The sequence below is a fragment of the Diprion similis genome, chromosome 6 (assembly GCF_021155765.1).
Source record: "Diprion similis isolate iyDipSimi1 chromosome 6, iyDipSimi1.1, whole genome shotgun sequence".
NCBI classification, from domain to species: domain Eukaryota; kingdom Metazoa; phylum Arthropoda; class Insecta; order Hymenoptera; family Diprionidae; genus Diprion; species Diprion similis.
In genome coordinates, this window is record NC_060110.1 from 23,556,616 (window position 1) to 23,583,547 (window position 26,932).

The following is a 26,932-nucleotide window of genomic DNA, read 5'->3' on the forward strand; positions in this document are numbered from 1 at the left end:
ATTCCTCAATCCAACTTCCCGAATGGGGCGATTCCACTATGCATCGGTTCTCAAGAAATGAAATCCACTTCACGACAATGCATAAAGAACTTCATTGATCCTTTCTGCTCAACTGAGGCTGAAATTTAATAAAAATCCAAATTTTTTTTCTTCGGATCATAGGTCCAATAGTTTAACTCCAATTTTGAGAATGAATTGAAATGTTAGGAGATCGGAAGTGGGAAAGGGTTTGGATTATGCGCAGATTATAAGTAATTCACATACTTACTTATCGAGACGACAGAAGTGTTTCTTAGAAACGAAAGACGATATATTAAATGGAAAAATAAATACAATGTGTGCCTACAGCGATATAATACAAAGTCGTTACAAGGTATCTGTCGGGAAACCGGGTCATTTTTTTGCCCACGATCTTCATTACGGTGAGTTAAATCACGAAGAGCAAGCTGCTGGGTCCTTGGCGCAGGAATTCTGCGCGATAACCTAGTACTCAGACCTTCTCGTCGCCCCAGGTTAAGTCTGTTCCAGATTCTGGAGATTCTGCGTTCTCCAGATTGCCCTCGGGAAACGGTAGAGTGATCCTGGCAGCATCGGGAATATCCTGAACGTCGCCTGCCGTCTGACTCCCCGGTCGACCGTTCACCAAATACCTCACTGGTACTTCCGCCTTTTTGTCGATTTTGGGTTTTTTTCTAAAATTTGAAAGTCAGTCACCATGTTACTCAACCGAAGAAAGCAGGACTGAAAGAAAAATATTATGAACTTACGATGCACTCGTCGGGCAAGACCAGAGTTTGAAATCTGCGCCAAATAACTCGCCCTCTTCGATCGTTTGCGGTAAATGAATGTTTAAGGTCTCTGGGAGGAAAACTGAGGTCAGAGCTCCGGCGACACTCAAAGAGCCCATCACTATCAGCGGTAGTACTCTTGAGTAGACCGCCAAGTGTACTATGTACGGAAAAGTAAGCAGGCCAATCCCGGCGATGAACGATGCGATTCCCATTGCCTGCGACCTCAGTACCGTGGGTAAAAGCTCCCCCACAAATACGTAGAAGACCGCAAACGACGCGGCTATTCCAAATTTTCCGACCATCGCCAAAGACACGGTTACCCAGACTGCGTCTAAGAATGATGATTTGGTAAAGTTTGACATTCCCAGTCACCCTGCTCTTCGAAAAATATCAAATTTTCTTACCTTCCGGAACGAACATGCAGGACACGCATGCAACACCCCCGAGTAGCATCGTCAGACAGAGAACCCAGCGTCTGCCTAACCTGTCCATTGCGTACCAGGTAATTACGTATGATGGTATCTCGACAATGCCTCCTGAGGAAATCAATTCACAATATTTATTCAAGTACACACCTAAACAAGTTCATTCAAATAGAAGTAATTGCATCGGAGAGTCACTTGATAAGCCGAACCCAACTTGAAATAACAAACCTGACCTACCGATAAAAAAGGCCAAGTAGTCGGATACCCCTAGGTTGGTAGTGTTGTACGAGAGGCCGTTGTAGACGACGGCGTTCGCCACCCAGTCGAAAGCGAGGATGAAGAACTTTTTTCTTATGTTTGGATTTCTGATCAAATCCATCGGGGTCGCGGAAGGTGGTGGTGGTCTGTTTTCCGCACCAGCGAAGTTCCTTCCGTTGCAGGATATGCCCTGCTTCTTCAATATATCCATCTGAAAGATATTCAAATTCAGGAAATTACGACCAGTATAAATTCCAATCTTCATATCCCGAGCACGATAAGGTTTTCGCGAACTCTCACCTCCATCTTCCTCAGGAAATTTGACGGGACCGTCTTTCCGTTGACCTTGGCCATCCGTTGAACTATTACCTCTGCCTCATCGATACGATTTTTGCTCAGCAACCAGCGTGGGGACTCTGGGATTATCCAGTAGTAGCTGAAGAGAAGGACGAAGGGGACCGAAGTGGCCAGAGACAAGGCGTACCAATGCCTCAAGAGGTAACCCTAGAGGATACCCGGAATTTTACTCATTCGACTAATTGGTCCTTATATACGATTCCATTCTTCCCTTTTCAGAGGATTAACTATTGACTAAGCCATGAGAAATGTATTCATACTCACAAGCAAGGCCAGCAAAGACATCGCCGTTGCAAAGAACATGCAGATTACCATCCCAGCAAAGGTTCTGTACCTAGGTCCCATTAATTCAAGGGCTGAAACCGAAATATGTGTTTCTTTTCTAATTTCTAAAATCTTGTGAAAACAATAAAAAATCGCAAAATTAAAATAATCAAGAGAATAACGTACCTAGAATAAATGGTATTTGGTAAATAGCTGGAAAAAAGAGGCCATTGACGGTCCTCAAGGCTGTGTAAATGACGTAGTTGGGGCTGAAGCTCGTTGCGATGGATATTATCACCTCGAGAAAAAGTATGGCAAAGAAGGCTGTTCGTCGACCCCACTTGTCCGCGATCCATCCAAAAACGACATTCCCAAACAGGCTTCCAACGTAGAAAAACGTCGTTGACGTTGAGGGCCACCAGCCGTTGTCGCATACCAGATCTAGCTATGTGAACATATACGGTATATTCGATAAAAAAATTTCAAGCAAATCAAACACAGAATCTGCACCCTATACACGATTCACTCTTTAATACTTATGCCGCAGAGAAACGCGACGTGACATAACAATTGCCACGGGGACAAGAACAAGGAGCTCCTAATTGTCGGGATAGAGAAATGCATCATGTTTCTCAGTACACCTACGCCGCTTTAATTTATTTTTCACCACACTTCCTGTTGAAGTATTTAAGCAGCTGAAATTCACCGACGACTGCCAAGTAGCTGACTCAAGTTTCGCAAGATCGCAGGAACCTTTTGTTATTCCATCCTGAACCCCATTAGCCGGAAATTCTGTGTATTCGGTATTGCGCAGCGTAAAAACAACGGACTCATAGAAAAATGCGATGGAAATTATCTTCAATTTAAGGTCAACGTAAGTAATCAGAAACGTCAGCCTGACCATGACTTTTACCCAACAGCGTTCAGAAGTACTATGTTTTGGTTAAGTCGAACTATAAATCAAGGTTGAGGGGCTGCACGACCCCCATGGTTCACAATTTTCTTCTCTCACGATCAGTGTGAGCAGACAACACTGCTAGGGCTTCTAATTGTTACGTTGCATGTACACGGTGACCATGTCTATCATTAAGGTATAGGTAGCTGGTAGATCTAAAGTTTGGCAGGAACTGACGATGATTGCGGTGTATGTCCGGAGGATATCGTCGGAGGAGAGATTGAGGGTCAGGCGTGCGTGAACGCGTGAATGGGCCAATGCATGGACGCGTGGTTCCAGCCTCCCACACACCAGTTGGTTGTGATCTCTGCTCGGGCGGAGCAAAGTTGAACGTATGTAAAGCGTCCTCCGCGTGTTTTAACCTCCACATTATAGACACGTGTATGTACAATGTATGTGTAATCCTACGTCACACGTGAATCATTACGGATATAGTAAGGTATATACTTATGATAGGTACCGCATCGACCTGCGAAAATAAACGATAATAATCGTTGCGAACGTACCAATGTCCAAATTTTTAAATAAATGTGTTGTTTTTTATTTTTTTTTTTGTGATAATTGTAAAAGACCTCGACCAGAATTTGTCGAATTTTTGACTGAGAAACATTGCGATAACCGAAAATAAAATTCATTTATGATAGTTGTGAGGCTATTTACGGAGACGATGAAAAATTAATTTTTTACTACTTCGAAACGATTCTTTTATAACCATTCGTGATCAGGATTCGCATTGCGCAGAGGCTTTTGTTGGAATTACTTGGAGCCTTTTGTCGACAGTTACGATTATTATTCATAGATGACCAGACAAGTTTTATCGGTCAATTACTCTATACCATCGATCAAAATAATTACGAGGTGAGCACAATAAATATAATACAACAATTGGATTTGTTCAAAGTTTTAAAATTCCATGCTCCTCACACCAGGTGATTGGAATATCACCCTAACTTTTACAATTTCTTTTGGAAATATACGAATAAGACATTCACTAAATTACGAGTGCTGTGACAAAGCCACCATATTGTCATCGTCATTGTAATCTTTTTCCTTTTCTTCTGTCTTATTCTCAACCGAGGTTCTCAAGACCCTCAGCAGAAAGAGGACGGGTGAATATCCTGATCATTGACTTCGACATCAGGTCCAGGAGTCGATTAGTCCGTGAAACAGTGAGTCGCGCGGCACGTACCTGGAAGTATCATTGTCGTCATCAGCGTCGTCGCAGCCGAGCTGCCGCCGCCGTCGCCGTCACCGTCGTCGTCGTCGTCGTCGCTGACGTGAGCTTGTGTGGGTGGCTCCCACAGGGAGAGGTGTCCATCACCCTCGGCTGACAGGAGGAGCGTGCTCCCCCGTGGCTGCTTGGTCTATTAAGCTGCGCGCTACTCGTACGTCCATCCGTCCGTCCGTCCGTCCATCCATTCATCCGTCGGTCCGACGGTCTACATGCGTTCATCCGTTCGTTTGTGTCTCGCGATTTGAATCCGACCCGAACTGACCATCGAATTTCTCCAGTTTCTATCCTTCGTTCAGACTTCGATTTTATGGCTCATATCTTTTTTTTCCAATGTTAGCTTTTCTTAGAATTATACATTTTTTTGTAATTCCATGGATGCCGAAGAACGTAATGCAGATTACAGAGTAAACCTTTTACCAATATGCACATGGTGAACGGAATCGTTATACCTCTTTAAGATCCAATATGATGTGGACAACGGTTTTCAACAGAGGCGTTTAAGTCTTATGGGTTCCAGAAGCTGTTTTAGTACAGCTTATTTCATTTGATACCAAACATCAATATTCTCAAACTCGAGCACAAATTGATCTCAAAAGTCCGTGTAATTTGAGGTAAACACTAACATTGCTTACCAAACAATACCAACTTCTCAATGTTCTACTTCCATTAATTTCATGCCAGCTTTAGATGAAAAATATGCATGTGCCCTACACCCGCAAAGTATCGACGTTGCAGAGTAGATGATCGCCGAGGATTTGTAGAATGTAACTGGTCCAGGGGCGAAAACAATGTCTTAAACGCCTTGGATCTAAGAACGTGGGCTACATTACGCTGTCATACTTCCGGCGTTGAGATTTATTAGTCCCAGTTTTACGCCTTGTGGGGGGCTCTTAGAATTGCTTTGAATGTCCAACTCATCGGTCGTTGTCTTCTGCCTGTGACGGTTCCGCACGTGGCTAAGCGTCTAATTTCCTCCCCAGTTTACAGCACACAACAGAAGAGGTGTGAAACCAGTGTCTCTTTAGCGCATTTCTGTTTTCTTTTCGAATGTCTCAATTTTCAACGTCGATGTTTCAAAAATTTTTGGATTCATGGATTTCTGAAAGCACTGCTCCGTTCTGTGTTATTATTACTGGCGTTCATGTTCCCACTTTACAAAGTTTGGAACATTAAATTCAGTTTTATGAAATTCTTCATTCGAACATTATCCAGGGAAAATCTCTTGCCAGGGACTTGGAATCCACGAATGAGAAAAAGGAGAAGAGCGACTATAGTAACCTTCCACTAGGCAAAGAAAATGTTTGAAAAATAGAAGAACGATGGAAACGAACTTCCTACTAACGGACTAACCGTTCTTTTCCATCTACACTTGCGTGACATGATGCGCGTTCCTGGAGGTCGTGGTCATCGTGTGTGTATTTGCCTGTAGCCCGACCTAAGTTGTGTTCATGTGTGCAAACCGAACATGTGCACGATGAAATACACACCTCTATGCATTAGCATTGGCATTAGGCGTGCGACGTGGTATCGGGGCAAAGCTAAGTTATCGTGTATGAGTGTGGGGCGTAGGTACGCGTGGTTACACAGGCATGAATATATCCTCGAGCTCTCCCACACCGCAAGTATTCGCGGTAAACAGTTTATACGCGTCGAGAAGCCATATCCGTTTGGCCTCGATCGGTCAATCACAATTTAGGAAACGTCCGTTTCCGGTTAGAGCCCGACACCATACTCCGCGGTTCCGTCCTTGCGGCAAACTCCCTGGCGCATCTTATACGACTAACCGGAGATTCTTCCTTATCTCCACGTTGCATCGACGCACATCGTACCTCCGTCAGCGTAATCACAGAGGTGTGTGAGTGGCGGATGCATGCATATATACGTCTTACAAACGCACATGCTCACAGCGCCATCTACTCTTAGTGGGGTCCAACATATTGGAAGGCGCCATCTAGCGGAATTCCCATCTATGGATTAGGACAACTGTGATTTGAGTTTAGGATAATTATTCATAATCAACTGCGTACAGGAATAGAAATTTCAAACAAATTTTGTACTCCAAATGTATTGTACTTGTCAAGAATTTATACAGAATCGATAGTAGCATGATACGAAAGATGGCGCTAAGTAAATTTATCAACGTCAAAATTGTTCTATGCTCAAAACCAAAACAAAGATACTCGCATCTCGAAGAGACCAAAGGAACAAGAAAGTTCTATTATCAGTAAAATAAACTTTGATTTTATTAATTAAACATCAATTTTGGACTTCGGGTGACTAGAAACTTTTTTGTATATTCAAACTTCACGGGATGCCGACAACCTTTTTTCTTTTCCAATTTTTGGCACCGAGAATCATCCCGCGGATGGAGGGTGGAACAAGACTTGATGGAAAGGGAAGGAGGGGGGGTGGGGTGGGGTGGAGGGGGACTGGGATCCTCTCGCGGGTGGCTCTGCCACTGGGAATAAATCCGGCGAGTGAGAATAGTCACCGCGTAGCCAGTGGAACCGCTCAGCGACCACCGCTTGCTAGTTGAAGGCTTGGATGCGTGTTTGGCGTCACGTGACAGGAAGCGGGGGTAAATTGGACGGCAATTGCTGACGCCACCAGAGCTGCAATCTATCAGTCGCTCTTTCACCTTTTGCCAAACCCGATTTTCGCTCATGCATCATGTACCTATGACCATTATGGACCACGAAGGAAAGTGAAAAACATTGAAACAAGCAAGAACTAAACGACTTGAACGAGAATTTCCAGCAATCTATCATTTTACTCTATGTTGTTTTTTGAAGACACAGGCGTAACGTTTTCTCTTTCGGTAAAGATTCTTCCATGGACCATAATATAAAATTATCGTAAACTGTTTATACATAAGATTCAACAAACATTCCAATAAAACTACGATCGATCCTTTTTTCCAGATTCGGACACTTTGAATGTTTCGTGTTTTATACAATCTTCGACTAACAAATCTAGAATCATTTTTGAAGTGACTATCACAGAGAAGTTTAAATCTCTTCCGCCAAATAGCAGTCTAGTAATTTTATAATAACCGTCCCAAACAGACCTATGGAGATGAGAAATGCTAACTTTTCCAACGGATTGCTATGGACACTCTAACAATGAGTTCCCTACTTTCGAGTATCCCATATTGCAATGCATGCGAAGATACAAATTCATAATTAACACTAACGAGTGTGACTAACCCTTGCTTTGTAGAAGATGTGAAAGCTCGGTGGGAGCTTCAGAGTCATATTTCTCGAAGCGTGTGATCACGACGTGAAAGAGAAGCACGACTCGCGTGTGTCGCGGTATGGAGTCCACAGAAATTTATATACAAATGAGCTGGCCTAATTATGCAAATTCCTTCTTGTCATATTTGCAGTGTACCTACCGACGCTACGTGTGTTATATCTATACACGGCTGTCGAGTACAAATGCACGCGTACGATGCTGGACCACGTTCGCAATACTCAGATTGTATCTACACACGTGGAATTCACGCTCGGTACACACGATTTGAACTATGCTGACAACGCTGGCATGCGTTGAACGCTCATGCCGGGCAACGACCAGCCACCGCTGCTGCCGCCCCTTCATACCGCGTTGTGGGTCACAATACATCTATGCTTTCTGGCACTGGTATCGGCTGCAAAAATCTGTGAGAAACCACTTTAACCTCAACCTTGGTCACCGTGACCTTCGATCGAAACCCACCCCACTTCGTTCATCCTTTGCACGTCTAATGGTTGCGCCTCTTTAGTGAGGCTAAATTTAAAAGTTGTCGTTATCGTTAATCCAATATCATGACTACCGATAAGACAATTGATGTCTCCTCAACTTCAAACTGAAATCAGATGTTCGAGTAATGATCAAGTAAATCAGGGCTCTGAAGTGTCGCAATTGGAGATTGTAAGTCTGAAGGATTGAATTCGAGTATTCCAGTGACAATAGTGAAACGCGGATTCGCCTGACGACGTCACTGAAATTTGACAGCCAAAATCAATACTGCCAGCTCAAGAAGCAGCCTGATCTAACCTGTCCCAACCTAGCTGGGAATTGGACTATGATGATGCTCAGCGCTGATTAAGACTGGAACTGCATCTTAATGACACGGACGAGCCATAATGTCTCGTGGTTTAGACTAGTTGGCAAAATAGCGAGTAAGATTGTTTTCCAAGCAAGTATAGGGTAGATTCGACATTTGTGGCCACATTTTTAAAGTTCCATATTCACTAATTTGACTTTCAATCTCTTTAACTACTCGATTCATGGCTAAGATCCGACTTCGAATAAGTTTTGGCCACAAGTCATCAATACTCGGCAGATACACTTTATTGTTTGAAAATTAATGGTTTCATAGATTAGAATGGCATAGCATCAGAATGTCTGGCCACAACTGGTAACAACGTGACCAAAACTGGTAGATCTTGACATCGATCCCATCTTTCTGAACGTACACAACTTGAACTCTTGAGCGATAAAGTAAGGGAGAGACAAGAGATAGTTTACCTCTGTGACTAAGGTGCTGTCGTAGTCCTTTCTGTCGTATATCCATCCGTGTTGGCATTTACTGATGGGCCAATCGGTGCTGCCCACCGGTGGAAGCCCGGGTGAACCGTTGTTCGAAGTCCTCGATGAGTTCGCGGCTGCCTCCTGGTGCAGCCAGGCCTCGATAATGGCGGTGTAATTCACGTCGTACATGTAACACCGAGAGTACGAGCGCCGCCCGTCTGACTTTGGGGTGTAGGGTAACGACAGTGCCTTCCTTTGGTCGAGGGTCAAATTCGAGTTCTCCAGCTCCGGGATGCGGCACCAGTGCTCCGGCGATGCGCTCACGAACACCTGGTCAATCGAGGAAACGTAAGGAACGTATGTCAGCTTCTCTCCGTCGTTTTTTACGCCAATTATTAAATTTTAGTAACTAAACGAAGGAACGAGTTTAAATGGTAAAATGAATTGCTGTCGAAGACAATCACGAAGCTTCGTGAGTATCGCGCAAGACATTGAACGTCACACTTCTGACAGCTTTCTGTACAATAGCTTTCGTTAGATTCTTTTCAAGAACTTCTTAAACGTGTATATTCAATTGTATCTGTCAATTATTATGGTCAACTATCTCTTGACACTTTTTTATAGCTGCTGCACTTTTCTTACTAATTTACAGAGCTTAGTATTCCATTTTTACATTTTAACATTAGTGCAGTAGGAAGTGAAGAAAAATTTAGCGTAGCTGTAGTGAAAATATTCCACTTTTAGTATTTCTGTCGGATTGAATCTGTCCACAAATATAATCAAGTGAAATTCTTTGTAACAAATAAAAAAAGAATTTTTTTCAAACTCAACCAGTTCTAAGTCTCAAAAGCACAGTCCAAATATAGCATCAAGTATATCACATATAAATAATTAAAGCGAAGTTGCAGGTATTTGGAAATCTTGACAAGCATGCGACAAAAGAACAAAATTTTTCCTAATCGTATAGCTAAACGATATAAAAGTGTTCGTACCAAAGCGGTAAAGTTAAAGCTTACAGCCGGAAAACGCGACCATAATGGCGTACTTTACGGCTACTACATCGGAAAAGAGCTTTGGCATTACTTACTTGCGAAAAGGCAAGGAAGGCGGCTGGCAGAGTGGCTGGTATGCAGAGAAGATAGTACATGATGTTTTGGTACCGTCCTTTCTCACCCACGTGCACGAGCACGTCATCGAAGTCGATGGTACTCATCTTTCGAGGATTTGAATCACTTTTGAGTGCTGCAGAGGGGAACGCTGTTTCTTCGGTTCAGCCCGCATGACCGCCGCGCATGTCCGCCTCTTGTTCCCTCTGCGTATATACGATTTTATTTTTTCAACCACTTTTATTCAGTTTGTGGTAATAGTAATTAACTGTAGTTGGTTAATTAACTACCTGATCAATCAATCAGATATAAGGTTGCAATTATTTTATACTCTATTTTTTATTCTACTCCTATTCGTTTATTTTAACGTATTAATTTTATATATCATATATTCCGAAATCAGAATTTAGTTCGATATCATATATTGTGCTGCGCGATATTTAATAAATTTTTATTGTTTATTAACTACTCTTCACTCATCGTTATACTCTTTTACTTACAAAGTAATTAGACACACTGATAACACTATGCTATATTTGTTCTATACGTTCGTATATTGTTACACCTGGATCGTTTTAGCAGAGAATTTTTTACCTTTTTGACACCGAATTATGACTGCACTTCACACCTAACACGCGCACTTTCTGCACCGTACCTATCATGTATCATATATATAGTTTTGTATTTGGCGTTACTTTGGCTCTGGTAATTCGTCGGCTCACTTTAAGCTTTACTTTCCATCCCAAGTATTTTAAACTTGCGAATAAACTACAATGAATTTTTAATCTCTTTTTTTTTTTTGTCACTTCTCACGTCAAATTAAACTGCGGTCCGTATCCCCTTTCCTCTCACCCTCGTCCTGCTAGTGGCAATAATGGAGAACTGTCGATGCGCAACGTGCAGGCTTGATGCGATTTCCGACGATGTGGACTGTGAGACGATTCGTTTTTTCCCTTCTATTATTTTTTTTTTTTTTTTAGGTTTATCCGATATGCGAAAATCGAACACTGCACAATTTCTCATCCACAAAGAGTCGGTCTATTTGCACATTTACGTCATTTCATTACGGAGGAATCGAAGCGAGCCAGTCGGCGCTGCGAGGCGTCAACCGTTCCCAGGAAACGTTGATGAATCTTTCCCAATTTCTCGCACCATCTTCGTGCCTTTGACGAATCCCGGATTGAACCTACTCTCTTTAAAAAGAAAAAATAAATAAATAAATAAATGAATGAATTGCTGAGTAGTGTGAATAGTTGCGAGTTGATTTTTAAATTAGATGTTATACAATGAAACACTCCGGTGCGTAATACGGTACATTATGATCGGTACTCCTTAACGCGTTATGATTGGCAGGTACAGTCTAGCGTCAAGTGGTATCGTCTGTCTCTATTTGCACTGCGTGCAGTTAGTTACCACGCGTGCACATTTTCGCACAAAAGCTCATGTAAGCCCTTGGCGGGAATACGTGCGCATGATTATCGGATGATGAAACGATCACTGCGAAACGCCGAAGGTATCTGTAGATTCATTTTGAAGGACAGCAGTTTTTATACAGCTATTCTGAGCCTCTCTCTTTTTCTCTCTCTCTCTCTCTCTCTCTCTCTCTCTCTCTCTCTGTTGCTGCTTCGTATGCGAAATTTGATGCACGGATTTAATTTTACTTCCAAGATAAATATTTTTATCTGTAAAATCGGGTAGAATATTTTGCTTCCTACAATAAAACGGCGACAATATATACTTGCAGGCTCAAATAATAATAGTAAGACGTAATCAACCAGATTGTGTTAAGATTTGCTTACACTTGATGCTGATATTTAATTCAGAAAAAGTTTACACTCAATGTTCTTTTGTTTGAATATGTATCAAATTACTTATCTCACAGACAGAGAAAATAAATGTCCTCTTTGATATTTGACAAAAATAACTGAAAATACGATATTGCCTTTTTCTTTCTCTTCACCTTCAGGAAATTATCACGGGCCTTATATTTTCTTTATAAACATCAGTGCGGTAAATTGATACGGAAACATTACTGATCTATAGAAGACTGCCCCTGATGGATTCGGTCCCAGAGTGATATGAGATTGTGTTTTCAGTGGATCCTAAAATCAATGATATCAAAGTGACATTCCAGGTAATCACTCGAATACCAATCGATTCTTCGGTGTATTTGTGAAATATTTTCACTGCGATTTTACCAAAATTACACTCGAAAAATCCACTCTGGTATCACCAAAATATCACTATTTTAATCCACTGGCGATCTCCAAATTTCAAGTCCAATACTTACGAATTTGACTAACAAGGGGGTTTGATGGGTCTCAGGTATATTGAAGGGGACTCTTCCCGAGTACTAGGCTATCGGCATTTCGTTCAAGAAGCGTTAATTTCGGAAAAAAATTCGCAGAACTCCATTTCGCACTAGATATGCCTCTGATATTTGTTACCTGCCGAGTAAGCGAGCGTGGTGCAGTGGGTAAGGTCGGCAACTGGCACGGTGCCGGCCCGGTTTGAAGTCTCGCCGCTTTTATCTTTTCAATTTTACTTTAAATTATCAATAAAGAGTAATTGAAAATAAAAATGGACTTTTTATCATGTGTAGTAAATGTTTATTTCAGTGATGTTTCGGCGCTTTTAATGCGTTTACAGTGAAAATGCAGTGTAAAAAATTCTTAACTACACCGTGAAATCTAAGTGTAACTTCAGTTCAATTTCAGAGGGACGGAATCCGCCAGAGGCTCGACTATTCTTTTTTAACTTTACGCTTATGAATGACTCGAGAACTGGATTTCAATTTTTCTTCAGAAACTGGATTTGTTATATTCAGTCTTCACGTATCGATTTGCTGTTTCAGCATGATCGAAAATCTGCGATTTTTCGATGGAGTAAGTTCGACGGTACGAGTATATATGATACTTTCGTATCAGGGGATGAAGAATGTATCTGTGTTAATGGCGATCGATAGTTATAGATATACCTATAGGGCAAGTAGGAGTGAGTTTTACAGCTGATTGAATTTGGTTGAAATATCTTGCGAAGCCTCCGGGCAAATCAGCCAATCACGCCCGATCAATGAGTAAATGAAACGATCGAATTGACCAGCATCCGGACTGCAGTACCGCGTCGCCTACCGTCGACCGAGCTCATCTCATCCGATTTTACAGCAATGAAAGGGCAAGGTATAAAATTTAAATAGGAGATGCGCGGGAAGGAATCGGTACTGCAGACTTCTGCGGCTACACAGGAAGTACTGGCGAGCGTGCCGCGGTCTTTCACACTGTTGTCCGCACAACGCGAAGAGGAGAACGCCTAGTGTGCGTTTTGTAGGTATGTTATAAGGACGGCGCGACTGTTCCGCTGCAGGGATGAATTTGCCGCGCACTTTGTATTTTGAAAAATGTCTCGTCTATCGTGGACACGCGTCTATCGGTTTAACCACGGATCTGTTTAATGCGTCGCGATGTACGGGTAGAGATCACCTCTAGATAATGTGGTCTGTAGTCTCCATCGCGAACTGAATCTGAAACAACTGCAGAGCTGGGGGCCTCGTCGATCCAGTATCCCGTCCTTCCACCTCCTCCACCGCAGCATCCAGCTCCACCTCCACCACCGTCACCATCTCATCTCTTCTCTGTATACGCGTTTATGTGTTCATCTATCTATCATTTTGAGGACCCCTGCCTTCCCCCCGATCCCTCGCTCCTCGTCACTCCCCCGTCCTGCTATAGAGTGACTATTAATATAAAAGGGGTTCCTCGACACTTGTTCGGTAATTGCCGGTCGGCATGCTTCAAGTTTGCCGATTTATTTTCTATCCGCAATCCACCCGAAACCCGATCCACCTATGGTGTATCATCTGCATATATACACACCACGGACAGGACAAGGATGTCGGAAACCCGTTGGCGTGAAAGCCACGTGCTCTGGGCTTAAGGACGCGAGTGATTTCACCGTTATCCCCGTGCTGCGCCATTTCCAACCCTGGATATCACAATTCGATTAATTACACCTAAGGTATTATATTCCATTTTACCGAGTCACGACGGTATCGGGCATCTTTTTTTTCTACAGGCTGACGCAGCATAGAATGCGATAAGGGCGATATAAGCATCTCAATTGGCAGTCAGGCTGGTCAGCGCCTTGAAGATTGGTAATTTCAAGTTTTTCAGTCCGCAAATCGGCGCAGTCAGACTAAAACACCATGTCCACATAATACGTGTTCAGAGAAGCATGTCAAGTCGAAAAATCTCGATTTCCAGATTCAACTAGAATAAAATCATGTAGATTCTGCTTGCCTGATGTAATAAAAAAAATGTTTACATACGAGTCGAATTATGGAACCTGCACGTGTACGATTTTCATTGTAGCTTGTTATACTGGCACGCTTACGAAATTTCTTGATTTTGGTGCTAAAGATTAAACTCACTGTACCATTTTCTATAAACCTCCGAGATCTTCTTCTTATTCCTTTTCTTTCTATTCGTGAACCCGTGTGCCACCCACCTTTGAAATCTCTTCTTCTTCCCCTTAATAAAGTCGAGGATATAATAGATCGACGGCGGTGTCGGTTGCCCGCTGGTGTTCGAACACTTCGAACGATGTATCGTTGCCATGGCGACGTCACGCGTCACCACAAACAGCAAGATGGCCGCGGACAATAGAGGCTTGTTAGTCCACGTGCTGTTTACTTCGTAGTGAACCATTGACGTTCTCATGTCTTCGTTCAACTGGAAAAATGAACATCGACGATGTGAGTAAGACGATAAGGATATTGAGCAACGTCAAGCGATCGAAAAATCCCTTGATTCACTATAGTTCGATTACTGTTAACAATGAAAAGTTGAAATCTATAGGTTTAATCACATCGGTGACGTTTGTTTCAATATGGCGGCTGAAGTGGGAACTAAAATCAATTTGAACATGAACATTGTTCCCCTCCGTTTTGTTTTTACTATGAGCAAAAATACCGGAACATATATTTCGTATGATGAATATATCTGACATTAGTTTGTTGGGCATTTTGTGCTTCGGTTTTTTATTCTAATTTTTTATATTTATAGACATGGTCTAGATGCGCAAAGGAGTTTCCAGCCTCAAGGACAGCGGAAAATAATGTTTCGTTGTCAAAAAAATTGGACCACTCAGTCTCGACGCCGGTCAGAATAAAAAGACAACTGAAGTTTGACCATGTGATGTCATCCTGCAAAGGTGTCGTAGCCATGGATGTTGCCTTGGCAAATATTGAGCAGATAGAGAAGACAGAATTAGTCTCCAAATGGATAGCAAGGGGGAACTATACACCGTCGATATCAGAAAGTGATCCTAGCTGTACACCGTCACCTCCTGTATTAGTCGACGAAACACAATACAAAAATGACATAGCATTGTCACCGCCCAGTGAGCCTCCAGATCTCGAAAGATCCCCTGTATTCAAATGTCACAAAAAGATTATCAGGCATACTTCGGTCACTAGCAATAGATCCGAAACAGTCAATCATGATTCTATGCCAGATTTGACAAAATCTCCAATTTTTGTGTCCAAGTTTGCCAGAGATAGCAAAGCTAGCAGCAGATCCGAAACAGTCAATGATTCTATCCCGGATTTACCAAAGTCTCCCATTATCAGTAAATCTAAGTATACCAAAGCGAGCAGAAGACACAGATTTGGTAAACTGAAGAAACGGAAGATCGAAGAAATCGGCCACTCGTCTCCAAAGTCTTCTTCTGCTCTTAAAAAGTCTCCTGTATTAGGAAGAAACTCGTCTTTGAAACGAAAAAAGCTTGGAGTTATATTTGAAACGCTTCAGAAGGCAAATGATGATTCATCTGGAAATTTATACTTTGAAAGGACTTTACCTGAGAAAAAAAAAGTGCGTGCAGTTGCCACAGATTTGACACTGGTTTCCACAACTCAAGCGATAGAAGCCTCTTCCGCACCAAGTAGTTTAGAATTGATTCGTGACTTCTGCACTAAGCGGGAAAGAACTAGAAAAAATTTAGAACATTCAATTGTGAACCATGCAAAACAAGGTTTTTTTCCTCCTTGTGTAGACTGCAATTTAGAATCAAGACACGATAGTATCATTGAAGTTACTTCCGTACCTTCGACATCAACAAAACGGAATAAACACCTTTTATCTTCTGTTCAATCACACCAGAAGGACTTCCACCAGCATGAGAAACCAAAAGAGTTAGCTGTCTCTTCTTCTGAATTAGATAATGTACTAACTACAAACTACAATAGCACATTGAGTCAGGATATCTTCAGGGAGGAGAAATTTGCTGAAAGCCCCATAGCTGTCTTCCAGAAAGAACGGAATTTGCTGTCACCTTCTAATGACAAAAATGTGAAATCAGTACCTCAACAGATAGAGTTTATCTGCTTACCATTTATAGACCAAATAAATGATGAGGACCTTTCCTTAGGATCAGCAATTGAAGGAGCCACAACTCATCTTGGCTTTGAGAATCTTTTGAATTCAAGAGTAGTTTCTACCTCTGTAGTTAATCGAGCGCTGGTCAAGTGCGTTAGTACAATATCAAGTCAGGATCTTTTTGGTGACGAGCTGAGTACGAAAAGTCCGAAGCCAATATCAACAGTTTCTGTTCACACCCAGCACCAGGGGATATCAACAGTTGAGGAGGAGGAGAGAAATTTATATTCTTGTCAATATGACCACCAAATTGATCCACTCAAAATGCAGTCTGCTGATGAAGAGGAAATTTTTAGTGAACCAGATACATCTAATTATATCTTACCTCATCCACAGGAAGGAAGCGAAGAACTTTCCCCACCTGCATTTACTGCACCTGTAATAAAAACAGAGGAAGAACTTACCCAGTTGAATACAGTTGAAGAACAATTATCTGGCAGCATTATTCAAGATACGGAACCATCCCCTCCGCGCCAAATGCTCGAAAAAATGATCATGCAACACCCAGACAATGACCAATCCATACATGTCAATAGATTCCTGATTCTTGATTCAGAACTCAGTCCAAAGAAGGAAAAGTTTGTCACAGATACAGAATGTATCGACTATGACACCAGTAGTGAGAATGGTGAAGCTGGTCCTCATGTTGAACAGGTAAGAATAAGTTCAGCACAAGAATCTGAGAGTGACAAAACTGTCAGCGATATCATTGAAGAACCCATATCTCAGGATTATCCGCAACAAGCAAAATTTGGTACGCCGGCATCGGCATTGTTAGTAAAAACTGTATCTACCTCTCCAAAAATTTCTGAATTATCATCACCAAAAGAACCTTTGTCTATCATCGATATAAGCACTGAGATTACACCCCCACAATCTCAAGGGTCTTCTGCCCCAGCTCCTGAGCTACTGGATTCTGCAAAGAAGAAGAAGTCCCGACCAAAGAAGTAGGTCAATGTTTAAGTTTCTCAAATTCGAAACACCTAATAGTATTATCAATCCGAATTCTCAGTCGTGTTTATTTAAAAATCTTTCTAAATTTAATTTGCATAAATTATATCTACTCTTTCTTCCAGGGGAAGCTTGAGCGCAAGACTGCAGAAGTTAATCAGTGGGCAGGTGTCCTGTGTTCGACTATGGCGGCACCAAATGTCTCAAGATTCAACTTTTCAGAAGTCATCAGCACCTTGTACAACACTGAGGGTTATTGAAACATGGGTGGAGTGTGGGAAAAATTTTTATAATAGTACAGTACTTGACGATTCTTACAACTTGTTGAATGGCTGCTTCGACAAACCCATTGAGAGTGCTGAAAACAAGGACTATAGAAAAAGAAATTTGGTTATCATGACAAATCCAGATTTTGTGGGATCAGTTAAACTACTGCCAGGATCTGTTTTCAAGGTTCACTTACCTTGGGAGATTTTTAACCGGAACTCAGGGCAAGGGAATATAATATTACACGCTTTGTATTTTAGGATCGTAACTAATCCTGTTAAAGTCAAGTCTGAACTGGACTCTCATACTACAGAGTTATGCTGCGACAAACTTACGCGCAGTAAATTAATTCACGAATACGATTGTTCATGTTTGCAAAGTGGGAAGATCGACGATTCTTGTTTAGTGAAATTCACGAGCCAGAGAGTAGACGTGATGGGTGAAATTTTCAAAGGATAGTTAAAAAAAAATATCTCTATTTTTCGTTATCATTTTTATATAGTTTATTGAGTTACGAAAATTTTCTTGAAGGTTTTATTTTTCCAAATATTCTAAGAATTAAATAATCATCTTGTAAATAGAGCTCAGTTAGAGCTGTCTAAATTTAGTAAGTTAAACTCGTTAACCTGAACAAAGTATTCACGGTATTCATACAAAAGTGCCTCGATCCTATCGGATCTATCACTTATACGTGATCGTATCTCAATGATATCAATTAACAGTTGTGTAAATATAAGTCAACAAGTGTTTTGGCCGAATGCTTATAATACGTGTAATCATATGAAATCAGCCAATTTGTTATAGCTTTCAGTTGAAACTGTATGTAAATATTATAAAAATAAATTATATTTTGTTTATGCCTGTTTTTCATTTTACGTGTGTGTCTATTCGAGGAGTTTCGCGCCTGTATCTGGCAACCAGATATACGCGAATTACGATATTGCGCCTGCACGGAGCAACCAAACATACATGCATGTACTGCGCTTGCGCAGATTTCAGCGATTGCAGATGAGTCAGGGCGTAAGTGGGGTTTGCACAGTGCGTTCGTAGTTGTGTCCTAGTGACGTTTGTTTTGTCACTTTGAACATTCCCCCTTTTTCATAATCTTTCCTTGGTTTATCGACTACTAACGTGCAATAATAATTGTTGCAAGGTAAGTACACGGCATGTTGAATATTATATTTTAAGAAGTGCTGTATAATATGAATAACTACAGTTAGCAACAGGGCTGCGTTATAATCTAGGTATATAACGTTGTACGACCAATGTCATTTCTATCGTTAAATTGATAAGCACTTATCTTGCTTATACACTTGCCCCAAAATTACCGCAAAAAACCAGTTATTTTCTTAACTGATTAGACATTCTACCTTCTCCCAGTACGTTCGGGATGATTCACGAAAAATTATCGTACTGTGCACAACCTAACCTTAACCTTAGTCTGACATAACCTAACCTGAGTATACCAATAAATGAAGGCACAAAGAATTGTAGTTTCATTGAGGCGTTTTACTTTCATTCTTATAGACGATACATCAATTTCTCGATTTTCCTTAATCGGTATGAGTCGTATATACCACAACTCGCTAAAGCAAAACAAAACTTGAGGTCTGTCTTGCTCTGTCTTAATCAACATTCGTTGTGTTATTCAACTTAATTAGGGATGATGTCAATCTTAATCCCAGTTCACAGTCAACTGGATTTGTTACTTGTTCTTTAAATTTGAGCTCAAGTGCAACAAAGAATTTTCATACCCTTATTACTAAGCCTCTTTCCTAGAAGTAGCCGAGTAACTTAAGTTGTTTTTAATAGTTGGAATATTTTCTCTTCAGATAACCATGTCTGCTGCTCAAGATCGTCCAGAGCTCTACGAGGAGGTGAAATTGTACAAAAATGCTAGGGAGCGTGAAAAGCATGACAATCAAGCGGATTTATTCGCGCTGGTGAATACTCTGCAACATTTGGAAAAGGCTTATATTAGAGACTGCGTTACACCCAAGGAATACACAGCTGCCTGTAGTAAACTGCTTGTTCAGTATAGAGCGGCTTTCAAACAGGTACATAATATGCTTGTCTTGACACTGGGAGGAATTTTTCCAGCACCTGTTTAAATTTAATGCAATTGTCTTACCTTGAAATTTTATTACCAGGTACAAAACGAATTCAAAACCATTGATGTGTTTGTGAAAGCTTATCGTCTTGACTGCCCAGCAGCATTGGAAAGGATCAAGGAAGACCGTCCGATAACGATAAAGGACGATAAAGGCAACACTTCGAAATGCATTGCGGATATTGTGTCGCTATTTATAACCCTGATGGACAAGCTCCGTCTTGAAATTAAAGCCATGGATGAGTTAACTCCAGATCTGAGGGACCTCATGGATACCATGAATAGGCTCAGTCTATTACCGAGTGACTTTGACGGAAAACAGAAAGTTTCCGGATGGCTGCAGACTCTGAACAGCATGTCCGCCTCAGACGAGCTATCAGAGACCCAAGTTAGACAGCTCCTTTTTGATCTTGAAACGTCGTTCAATGCGTTTAATCAGATACTCCATAATTCCTAATTCATTGATTGTGATTTGGGTTATATAATCATTCACAGTTTTGTGAAAGCACTTTGCTATTGTAAATAATGTAACGTTATGTTGTCAATTTACGCAGTCACTGTAATTGACAGGTATAAATAATCAATTCTATTTACGTATGCTGTCACAAAATGTGCATACAATTTATGTTTCTTTGGATATCAAAGACTGAGGACAGTTATGAGGGCTTTGGTCCAATCGCATAATAAAATACATTCGTTTTTAACGTTTTATCGCAATCGCAATAATTATAGACACAGATTAGTTTGGAATTAATAAAAATCAATCAGTGAATCAAATTTGAAACCTGGTTGTAGTCTCAGAATAACAAATCCAATTTTGATTTTGTGAAATCAAGCTTTGCCAACTTCATTCTCCTTTGAGTAAAAAGTTTTTTTTTATCGCGTACGGATTTCACTTAATAGACACATGGTAACATGATGGTGAAATGATCAACCATGCAGCCAGAGTGTTTTGTTCGAAAATCATATCCGTTGAGTTCGGCAATCGAATTTTTCTGAGAGCCTTATTTTTTCGTGATTTTTTTATTGTCCTACGTCTCACTTGTAGTAGATTCGTCATAAAATAAAATCTTTATTTTCCATTTATGCTATTATTCCGCTTGTGACTAGAATTGTTTCAAATATCTCATTGGTGTCCAAGTCACAAATATAGTATTTCTACAGAGATTTTTTTTATTCCCTATTATAACGCTTTAATTATAGTTATAATTACTATTATCATGTACAAAATTACAAATCGTACTTTATTTACGTGTATCTGAAGAATTGTAAAATGTTTCATTTGTTTTAATAAAGTAATAAGTTCATTTTTAATACTCCGCAATATGGGTATAATTATTCTTGTATACGATGCAAAATTCAACGGTCAACGAAAAGTTGAAGTTGTAAAACTCATTTTGAAACTAGGGGCGTATCTTTCCCACGTACTTATACAATTTTTGGTTTACATCATTTTTACCAAGTAATCAAAGGGAAGTCTGCTCAACGATTTCGTTATCGGTTCACAGGTAAAATGTTTCATTTCTGCGGCTAGCGACGGTTTCAAGCGAGTGTCGGTAAGGTAGCATGTTTTATCAGCAGATGGTAAGACATGATCTACAGTTTCTTACACTTACGGCTGTTCGTCAATAGGCTTGCTGCCCTTCCGGCAGAGAATTTACAATTGACGTTTTGAATGGGTCGAATATACCAATTATTCTTGTTTATTTATTGTCGAAGTACAAAACTGTGCAACTGTTAACAGGCACTGATTAACAAGCTGAGAATCGAACGTCTGTCCAAAATCTTGAAACTCATCGCCAATGGATGCAGAAATGAGACTTCGAGTTATCGTCACAAGTAGTTGACTAGATCTGATCAGTTATTATTATTTACATCAAAATATCGGTTAATTTACCGGGATTTTAAATTGAATCTGCGGTTAGACTGGAATATTTTTAAAGCAAAAACGTGGTCTGACTATCCCTCGCAAAATCAGCGTCGTTATTTCCTATGCAATTGGATTGCCCTTCGTTTCCTAGGGAAGAAATTTAGTTATCGTTTGAAGAATTGATCGAGGTAATAATTCAGACCGGCGTCTTGGCGCGGCTAGTTCCGCAAATTATCGGTTACATTCGAACTGAACACCGACGAATACTTGCATGAATCAATATCTCTTTTCGAAAACAAAAATAACGATATTATATTGAGAAAGATTGAAATCACCAAATATGAATATCCAATGTAAATGATTCTTCGCGAATCTGGATAATGCGAATTGCAAAACGAATCCGATTTGCTATTTCTGTACTAGCGATCTGCATTCATTCCAGCTGTATCATGATCTATCTGAACCGATTACACAGAACCAAACATTACGGATTAAAAGAAAGATTCAAAAAAAGACACAGAATATATATTTACAATTTGAAGAGCAGATGCGGATATAATTTAGTGAAATTTCGAGAAATAGCGCTGAAGAGAGGAAGAAAAAGACACGAATCGCTCTAGGACTTTCTGAAATCTATTTTGTAGCCCCACAGCGCGGGCCTGGGGATATAAACGATATTAGTGATGATCAGGGCGGGTGTTAATAACGGTTAGGGGTTGGGGCTATAAATACAGGGTGTGTAAAGTACGTTGCGTGGGAAGAAGGAGAGGTAAACTACGGAGGTCGAGTCGTATCGGGGAGAAAATGAACAATTAATATAAGTGACAGAACGCCGGCGCCCAGGTCACATCGATTAAGCCCTATGGGTACGTATGTACCTTTGTATACGTAGAGATATATAGATAGGTGTACGTGCACCCACACACCATCCTTCGCGCGATAAAACTTCGCCATATATTGCTATAAGCTCCTCCTACTCTAGGCGCATCGTTTATTCGCTTATTCGTTGAATTGTACATATGTAGACGTCCTCTATATACGTACCGTCTGCACCCCCAGGTATTACAATCGTAAATAATAAATAACGCTACGCCGCAACACGCAGACTGTGCAGAACGCCGCTGGATAAAATCTCCGTTTTCAACGGAAAAAAGAAAACCGAGTCTGATAGACCGAAGTGGTCGAAAATTGGGGAGGGAAAATTGTGCAACCCTATGGTGGTGATAAATCCATATGTAAATTTGACACCCGGTACATTTTATAGTTAATTTATTATCACATATGTCAGTTATTGTATTATCTATTTTTATTTTTATATCGAATGATTGTATTATTATACCCTGTTATTTCTCATCTCATATATTGAAAAAGCGTGAGGGAATATTACGAAATAAACGATGATAATATTTTTTATATTGAATCATGGAGGCATTGGCATTCGGGTGATTGAATGAATGCTTTTCGTGGATTCGAATCGCTTTAACGTGCCGTTTCTGTTTTCTTTTATTCCTACGGAGCAACATTATTCTTCGTTTAACCGAAGCATTTTCCTCGGTCTTTTTTCACTTCTGCTCCCTTTGAATTTTCCGATGCCTTCGCATAAGCGTTTCTTGTTTTTCGCTTTATTTATTCATTATTTCACTTTGTCGATGCACGGGACAGGCAGCATAGTTTATTAGTACAAGAGATATTTACACTCCAAGACTACTAAGATCAGTTTTCAACGCAATTTTTACTCCACACTAAAACTTCATGCTACAATTAAATAAAACTAAAAGCCTAATAACAACTCGTGTACTGTTTTCTGTATCTGGGTATTTTTCTAATTTACTAAAAACGAACAGATCATCACTCTCAAATAATTATATTCAATGACAATGATCGAAACACTGCCCAGACAGCAAAGTAAATCAGAATGGTACATCCGAGAAGCCAATATAATAGTTGAATGTCGGTTGAAATTACATCTCAATTACAGAAGGATGCACTTGACAAGCGATCAGATTCTATACGCAGTTGGACTACATTACTGGACGTATATCTATAATATAGCTAGCAGCTTCTGCGCCTATTCACGTAGATAACTGAAAATACGTGAGTCTGCAAATTGTATGATAGACATGGTGCAGACATTCGGTGTAGCGTAAAATTGGCCGTATAATCGGATCGATTTATCGCGTCGGAAAATTTTCCCATCAGACAACTGTATAAACAACTAGAAATGAATTATTTCACGAATGGCAAAAATGAGAAGCAAGACAAATAATTCAAATGGATTGACTCCTCGACTCTCAGATGGCGGAACAGGAAACCGTATTACCGATTTCCTCCTACGTATTGCGGAAAGCCGAGACAGCTAGCGGTGTATATATCTATGTATACATGTATATATATTCACCGAATTTACAGAGGACTTGTGTATATAAGCGCAAAAAGTGCGGAGGCGTGCCGGGATGTCATTAACGCCTTAACAAACGGGCGAGCCACCCTGAAGAATTTATCATCCAGTTAGACTCCATAAATTCTTTCCTTTCCTCAAATTCTCCCTCCTTACCGAAAACCCTAAGGGTGTCTACCGGTTGTAAAAACTCACGCACTTACCCCCTGTAAATAATAAATACGTCCCAAAAAGGTCTTGTTTCGAACTGTGATACACGCTGCCTGACACTTTAGCGTCATAACATATTGCATAATTATTTCTTCACAATGTGTCACTTAAAGATGAACCGGTTGAAACGAGTCACTTCTATCTTGTAACAGAAAATGAATCCGAATAACACGAGCTACATAATTATTAATTTTAAGATATCAACAATATGAGATAAGATTTTGTAATTGAAACTTTCGAAGTGATTAAAGTCTGTTGTTTTTGAGCCGAATTAAATGTTTTGGGCTCATTCTGTTTGCTGATCAAAGCCACGCGTATATTGTCTAAAAAATATTCGTTATTAACATCTCGCAATAAACTTTTTCGTATCTGAGCAGATTCTGTTTATGCTACTCGTTCTTGTTGATGCTCAGGTTTCGTTACGATTTCTTTTGGCAATTACGATACGCGGACGATTTACTGTTACCGTTAAATCGCGCGGGTTTACGTCGAGCGAGAAGAATGGGTCAATCATCCCTTACGAGACTGGATGTTGGTTTATCTAAAGGCCTTTTCAGGGGTCGCTGGGACCGAGCTTTTTCCTGCTTTTTCCTGTTTTTCTTTTTGCCCTCCCCTCCGGACTCGGAAGAGATTTCGTAAGACCAGAGTTCAGATCCTTTTCCTCAAAAGGGGTTTACTGCACGTGGGTGTACCTCGAACAACAATTCAGGGAGAAAAGTACGGATGTATCCGTTTCCGGAACGACCTGTAACAGAGGAAAAATCACCATCGTTCACCGTGCTGGATTACGGAATATATATGATAACCAGATATTTCAGGAATAAGTGTCTTTTTCTTTGTTCAATGAGTTACCAAACTAACAGAGAGAAAATTGATGGTATAATTAATAAAGTTTCGTTCTTCAGAACCGAAACTCAAATTACATATGATGCTATAGGGTGAACAGACATGCCTATAAAAAGCGGAAAGCTTATCGCAGTTGCTGGATATTCCGGTTGGGCGTATAAAGCATAACGGAGTAACGTTTTCGGGGGTGATTATCGCGGCAATTTCAGGTGTATAGATTAAACCGATACAATAGGAAAATCAAACGAAACGAGCAGCGAACTGCTTATTACTGGATTATCGACCAGGCGGACATTTCGTCCGTTTTAGGTATCGTTGTTGAGTGTCGTCGTTAGAAAAGCTGCAGGGTCAAGGGCCGAGCTGTAACAGGATTCGCCCCGAAAGCTCTACTCTCGACGCTGTAACGATGACTGATCGTTCGCTCGCCATCCCGGCCTAATATCGTTCCTCTCTCCGTGCGAATTTCGCCGCTGAATACCCAGCTAATCCTAATTACGAATTACTAATTAGTAATTCGCTCAATCCGGGGCGGAGTAAGCCGGAGAATGGATCACCCCGTGCATTATATGACAGGTAGCTAATGTTACTACTCACCTCGAAAACTCGTCGTGACAGCGTTTAATTTTTTTCTCCATTTCCTCGTCACCCAGTAATCAAATTCTCCATGCCAATTACTGAGACTTGTAATGAAGTTCTGACAATCATTGCTTTTTACAGACTATTTTAGTACTTTCAATAAATCAACGAACATTGTACACTGAGAACGAATAAAAATAAAATTTACTTATCACTGACGAACAATTTATTGTGTTCGTCTGGAAAGTCGACTGATCAATAAACTGCATTATCAGGATGAGGAACGGAAGACGGACTTCGATGTCGTTACTAATGTTGCGAATGATTGGGGCTCCGGGACTTTTATTAGTCCTAAAACATACCGATAATTTACCTTGCATGCAGGAGATATAACGCACTCGGCGTAAATTCGTATCTCGAATGCTCTCTCCCCTCGAGTAGGCATATAGGTGCATACATGAATGGCTGCAGTGTGCGGTACAGGAATATATACGCACGCGTTTGTAAGGGTGTGTACATGACAATGTCCATTATACGTATTGCCCCCCGGGCTTTCGTTGGCCTCGGTAAACGCACAGACATCATCAGACTGAGCATATCTTTATACGTGTTATGTGGTATAGATATGTGCTAAAGTGCACGCACGCTTGTGTGCCGTCGAATATATGGATTAACACATGCCAAGGGTGTACAGTCTTGATAAAAACACCGGAAGACACTGGATTTATTATTACGAAATGAATAAACAGATCGAAAATTTGACAGCCACACGAGAAAGTCAGATGAATTTTTAAACATGTTGACAAAGATCTTGATTCCACCAAATTATTCAGTTACTCCCCCTTATTAATGGTGCAATGTGTTATACGAGCATTTTGAATTGAAAATAATTTTCAAAAAATTATATTTTCTCAATATTTGGAATAAAATTAGATTGACAAGATACGAACAAGAAGATCAATCCGGAGAGTAAACGCGCTTGGTATAAATTTTCATGCTAGTATGTGATTAAAAGTTCGTAAAACAAAATGTAACGTTTCGTTGATCTTCGTCCGTTTTATGTATTCCCTTTTCTTCTTCTTTATAGTTCTGTTTAACTTTTTCCACGGTGATCTCATCCAGATATATACATCATTTATTTTTATATATCTTCGTATCCGTTGCTATAATGAGTGAAAAGTCAAACACAAGCATTAGCTGAAAACATAAATAACGTAAAAACTGAAGGCAAATAGAACGTGAAGCAAGTGCGCAAGTATAAATATAACTCACTGAGACTTTATAATGCCGGAAGTTTTCTATGAAACTTGTTCATCAGGTAGGTAACCGAAGCTAAATTTTAGGTTCGTACCGCCATTTCAAAAA

At 40.5% G+C, this 26,932-nt stretch overlaps 2 protein-coding genes and 1 long non-coding RNA gene across 3 annotated transcripts; 1 reads left to right on the forward strand and 2 right to left on the reverse strand.

Moving 5' to 3' along the window:
• Positions 1–274: 274 nt before the first annotated feature.
• LOC124407488 (organic cation transporter 1-like) lies at positions 275–10,204 on the reverse strand. Its single transcript, XM_046883670.1, has 9 exons — positions 9,887–10,204; positions 8,797–9,129; positions 2,282–2,540; positions 2,096–2,187; positions 1,775–1,978; positions 1,454–1,685; positions 1,196–1,327; positions 768–1,122; positions 275–692 (listed from the first exon to the last, which is right to left on the reverse strand). The coding sequence occupies exons 1-9, from the start codon at positions 10,010–10,012 to the stop codon at positions 491–493; spliced, it is 1,935 nt and encodes a 644-aa protein (XP_046739626.1). The 5' UTR covers positions 10,013–10,204; the 3' UTR covers positions 275–490.
• A 503-nt stretch (positions 10,205–10,707) lies between these two features.
• LOC124406929 lies at positions 10,708–13,217 on the reverse strand. Its single transcript, XR_006929270.1, has 2 exons — positions 12,883–13,217; positions 10,708–11,098 (listed from the first exon to the last, which is right to left on the reverse strand). It is a non-coding gene; the product is annotated as an uncharacterized LOC124406929 (long non-coding RNA).
• Positions 13,218–14,566: 1,349 nt separating this feature from the next.
• On the forward strand, positions 14,567–20,986 carry LOC124406571. Its single transcript, XM_046882003.1, has 7 exons — positions 14,567–14,655; positions 14,966–17,286; positions 17,416–18,015; positions 18,362–18,376; positions 18,451–18,577; positions 19,390–19,614; positions 19,708–20,986. Exons 1-7 carry the CDS (start codon positions 14,641–14,643, stop codon positions 20,122–20,124), a joined length of 3,720 nt encoding a protein of 1,239 aa, XP_046737959.1. The 5' UTR covers positions 14,567–14,640; the 3' UTR covers positions 20,125–20,986.
• The last annotated feature ends 5,946 nt before the right edge of the window (positions 20,987–26,932 follow it).

Coding starts and splice junctions, on each gene's coding strand:
- LOC124407488 (XM_046883670.1), bottom strand. CDS start 10,012: ATGAGTACCATCGACTTCGATGACGTGCTCGTGCACGTGGGTGAGAAA. Junction 1,686..1,774: donor ATTTCCTGAGGAAGATGGAG/GTGAGAGTTCGC, acceptor AATATCTTTCAG/ATGGATATATTGAAGAAGCA. Junction 1,328..1,453: donor CTACTTGGCCTTTTTTATCG/GTAGGTCAGGTT, acceptor TGATTTCCTCAG/GAGGCATTGTCGAGATACCA.
- LOC124406571 (XM_046882003.1), top strand. Junction 17,287..17,415: donor AAGAAGTCCCGACCAAAGAA/GTAGGTCAATGT, acceptor TCTTTCTTCCAG/GGGAAGCTTGAGCGCAAGAC. Junction 18,578..19,389: donor GATTGCAGATGAGTCAGGGC/GTAAGTGGGGTT, acceptor TTTTCTCTTCAG/ATAACCATGTCTGCTGCTCA.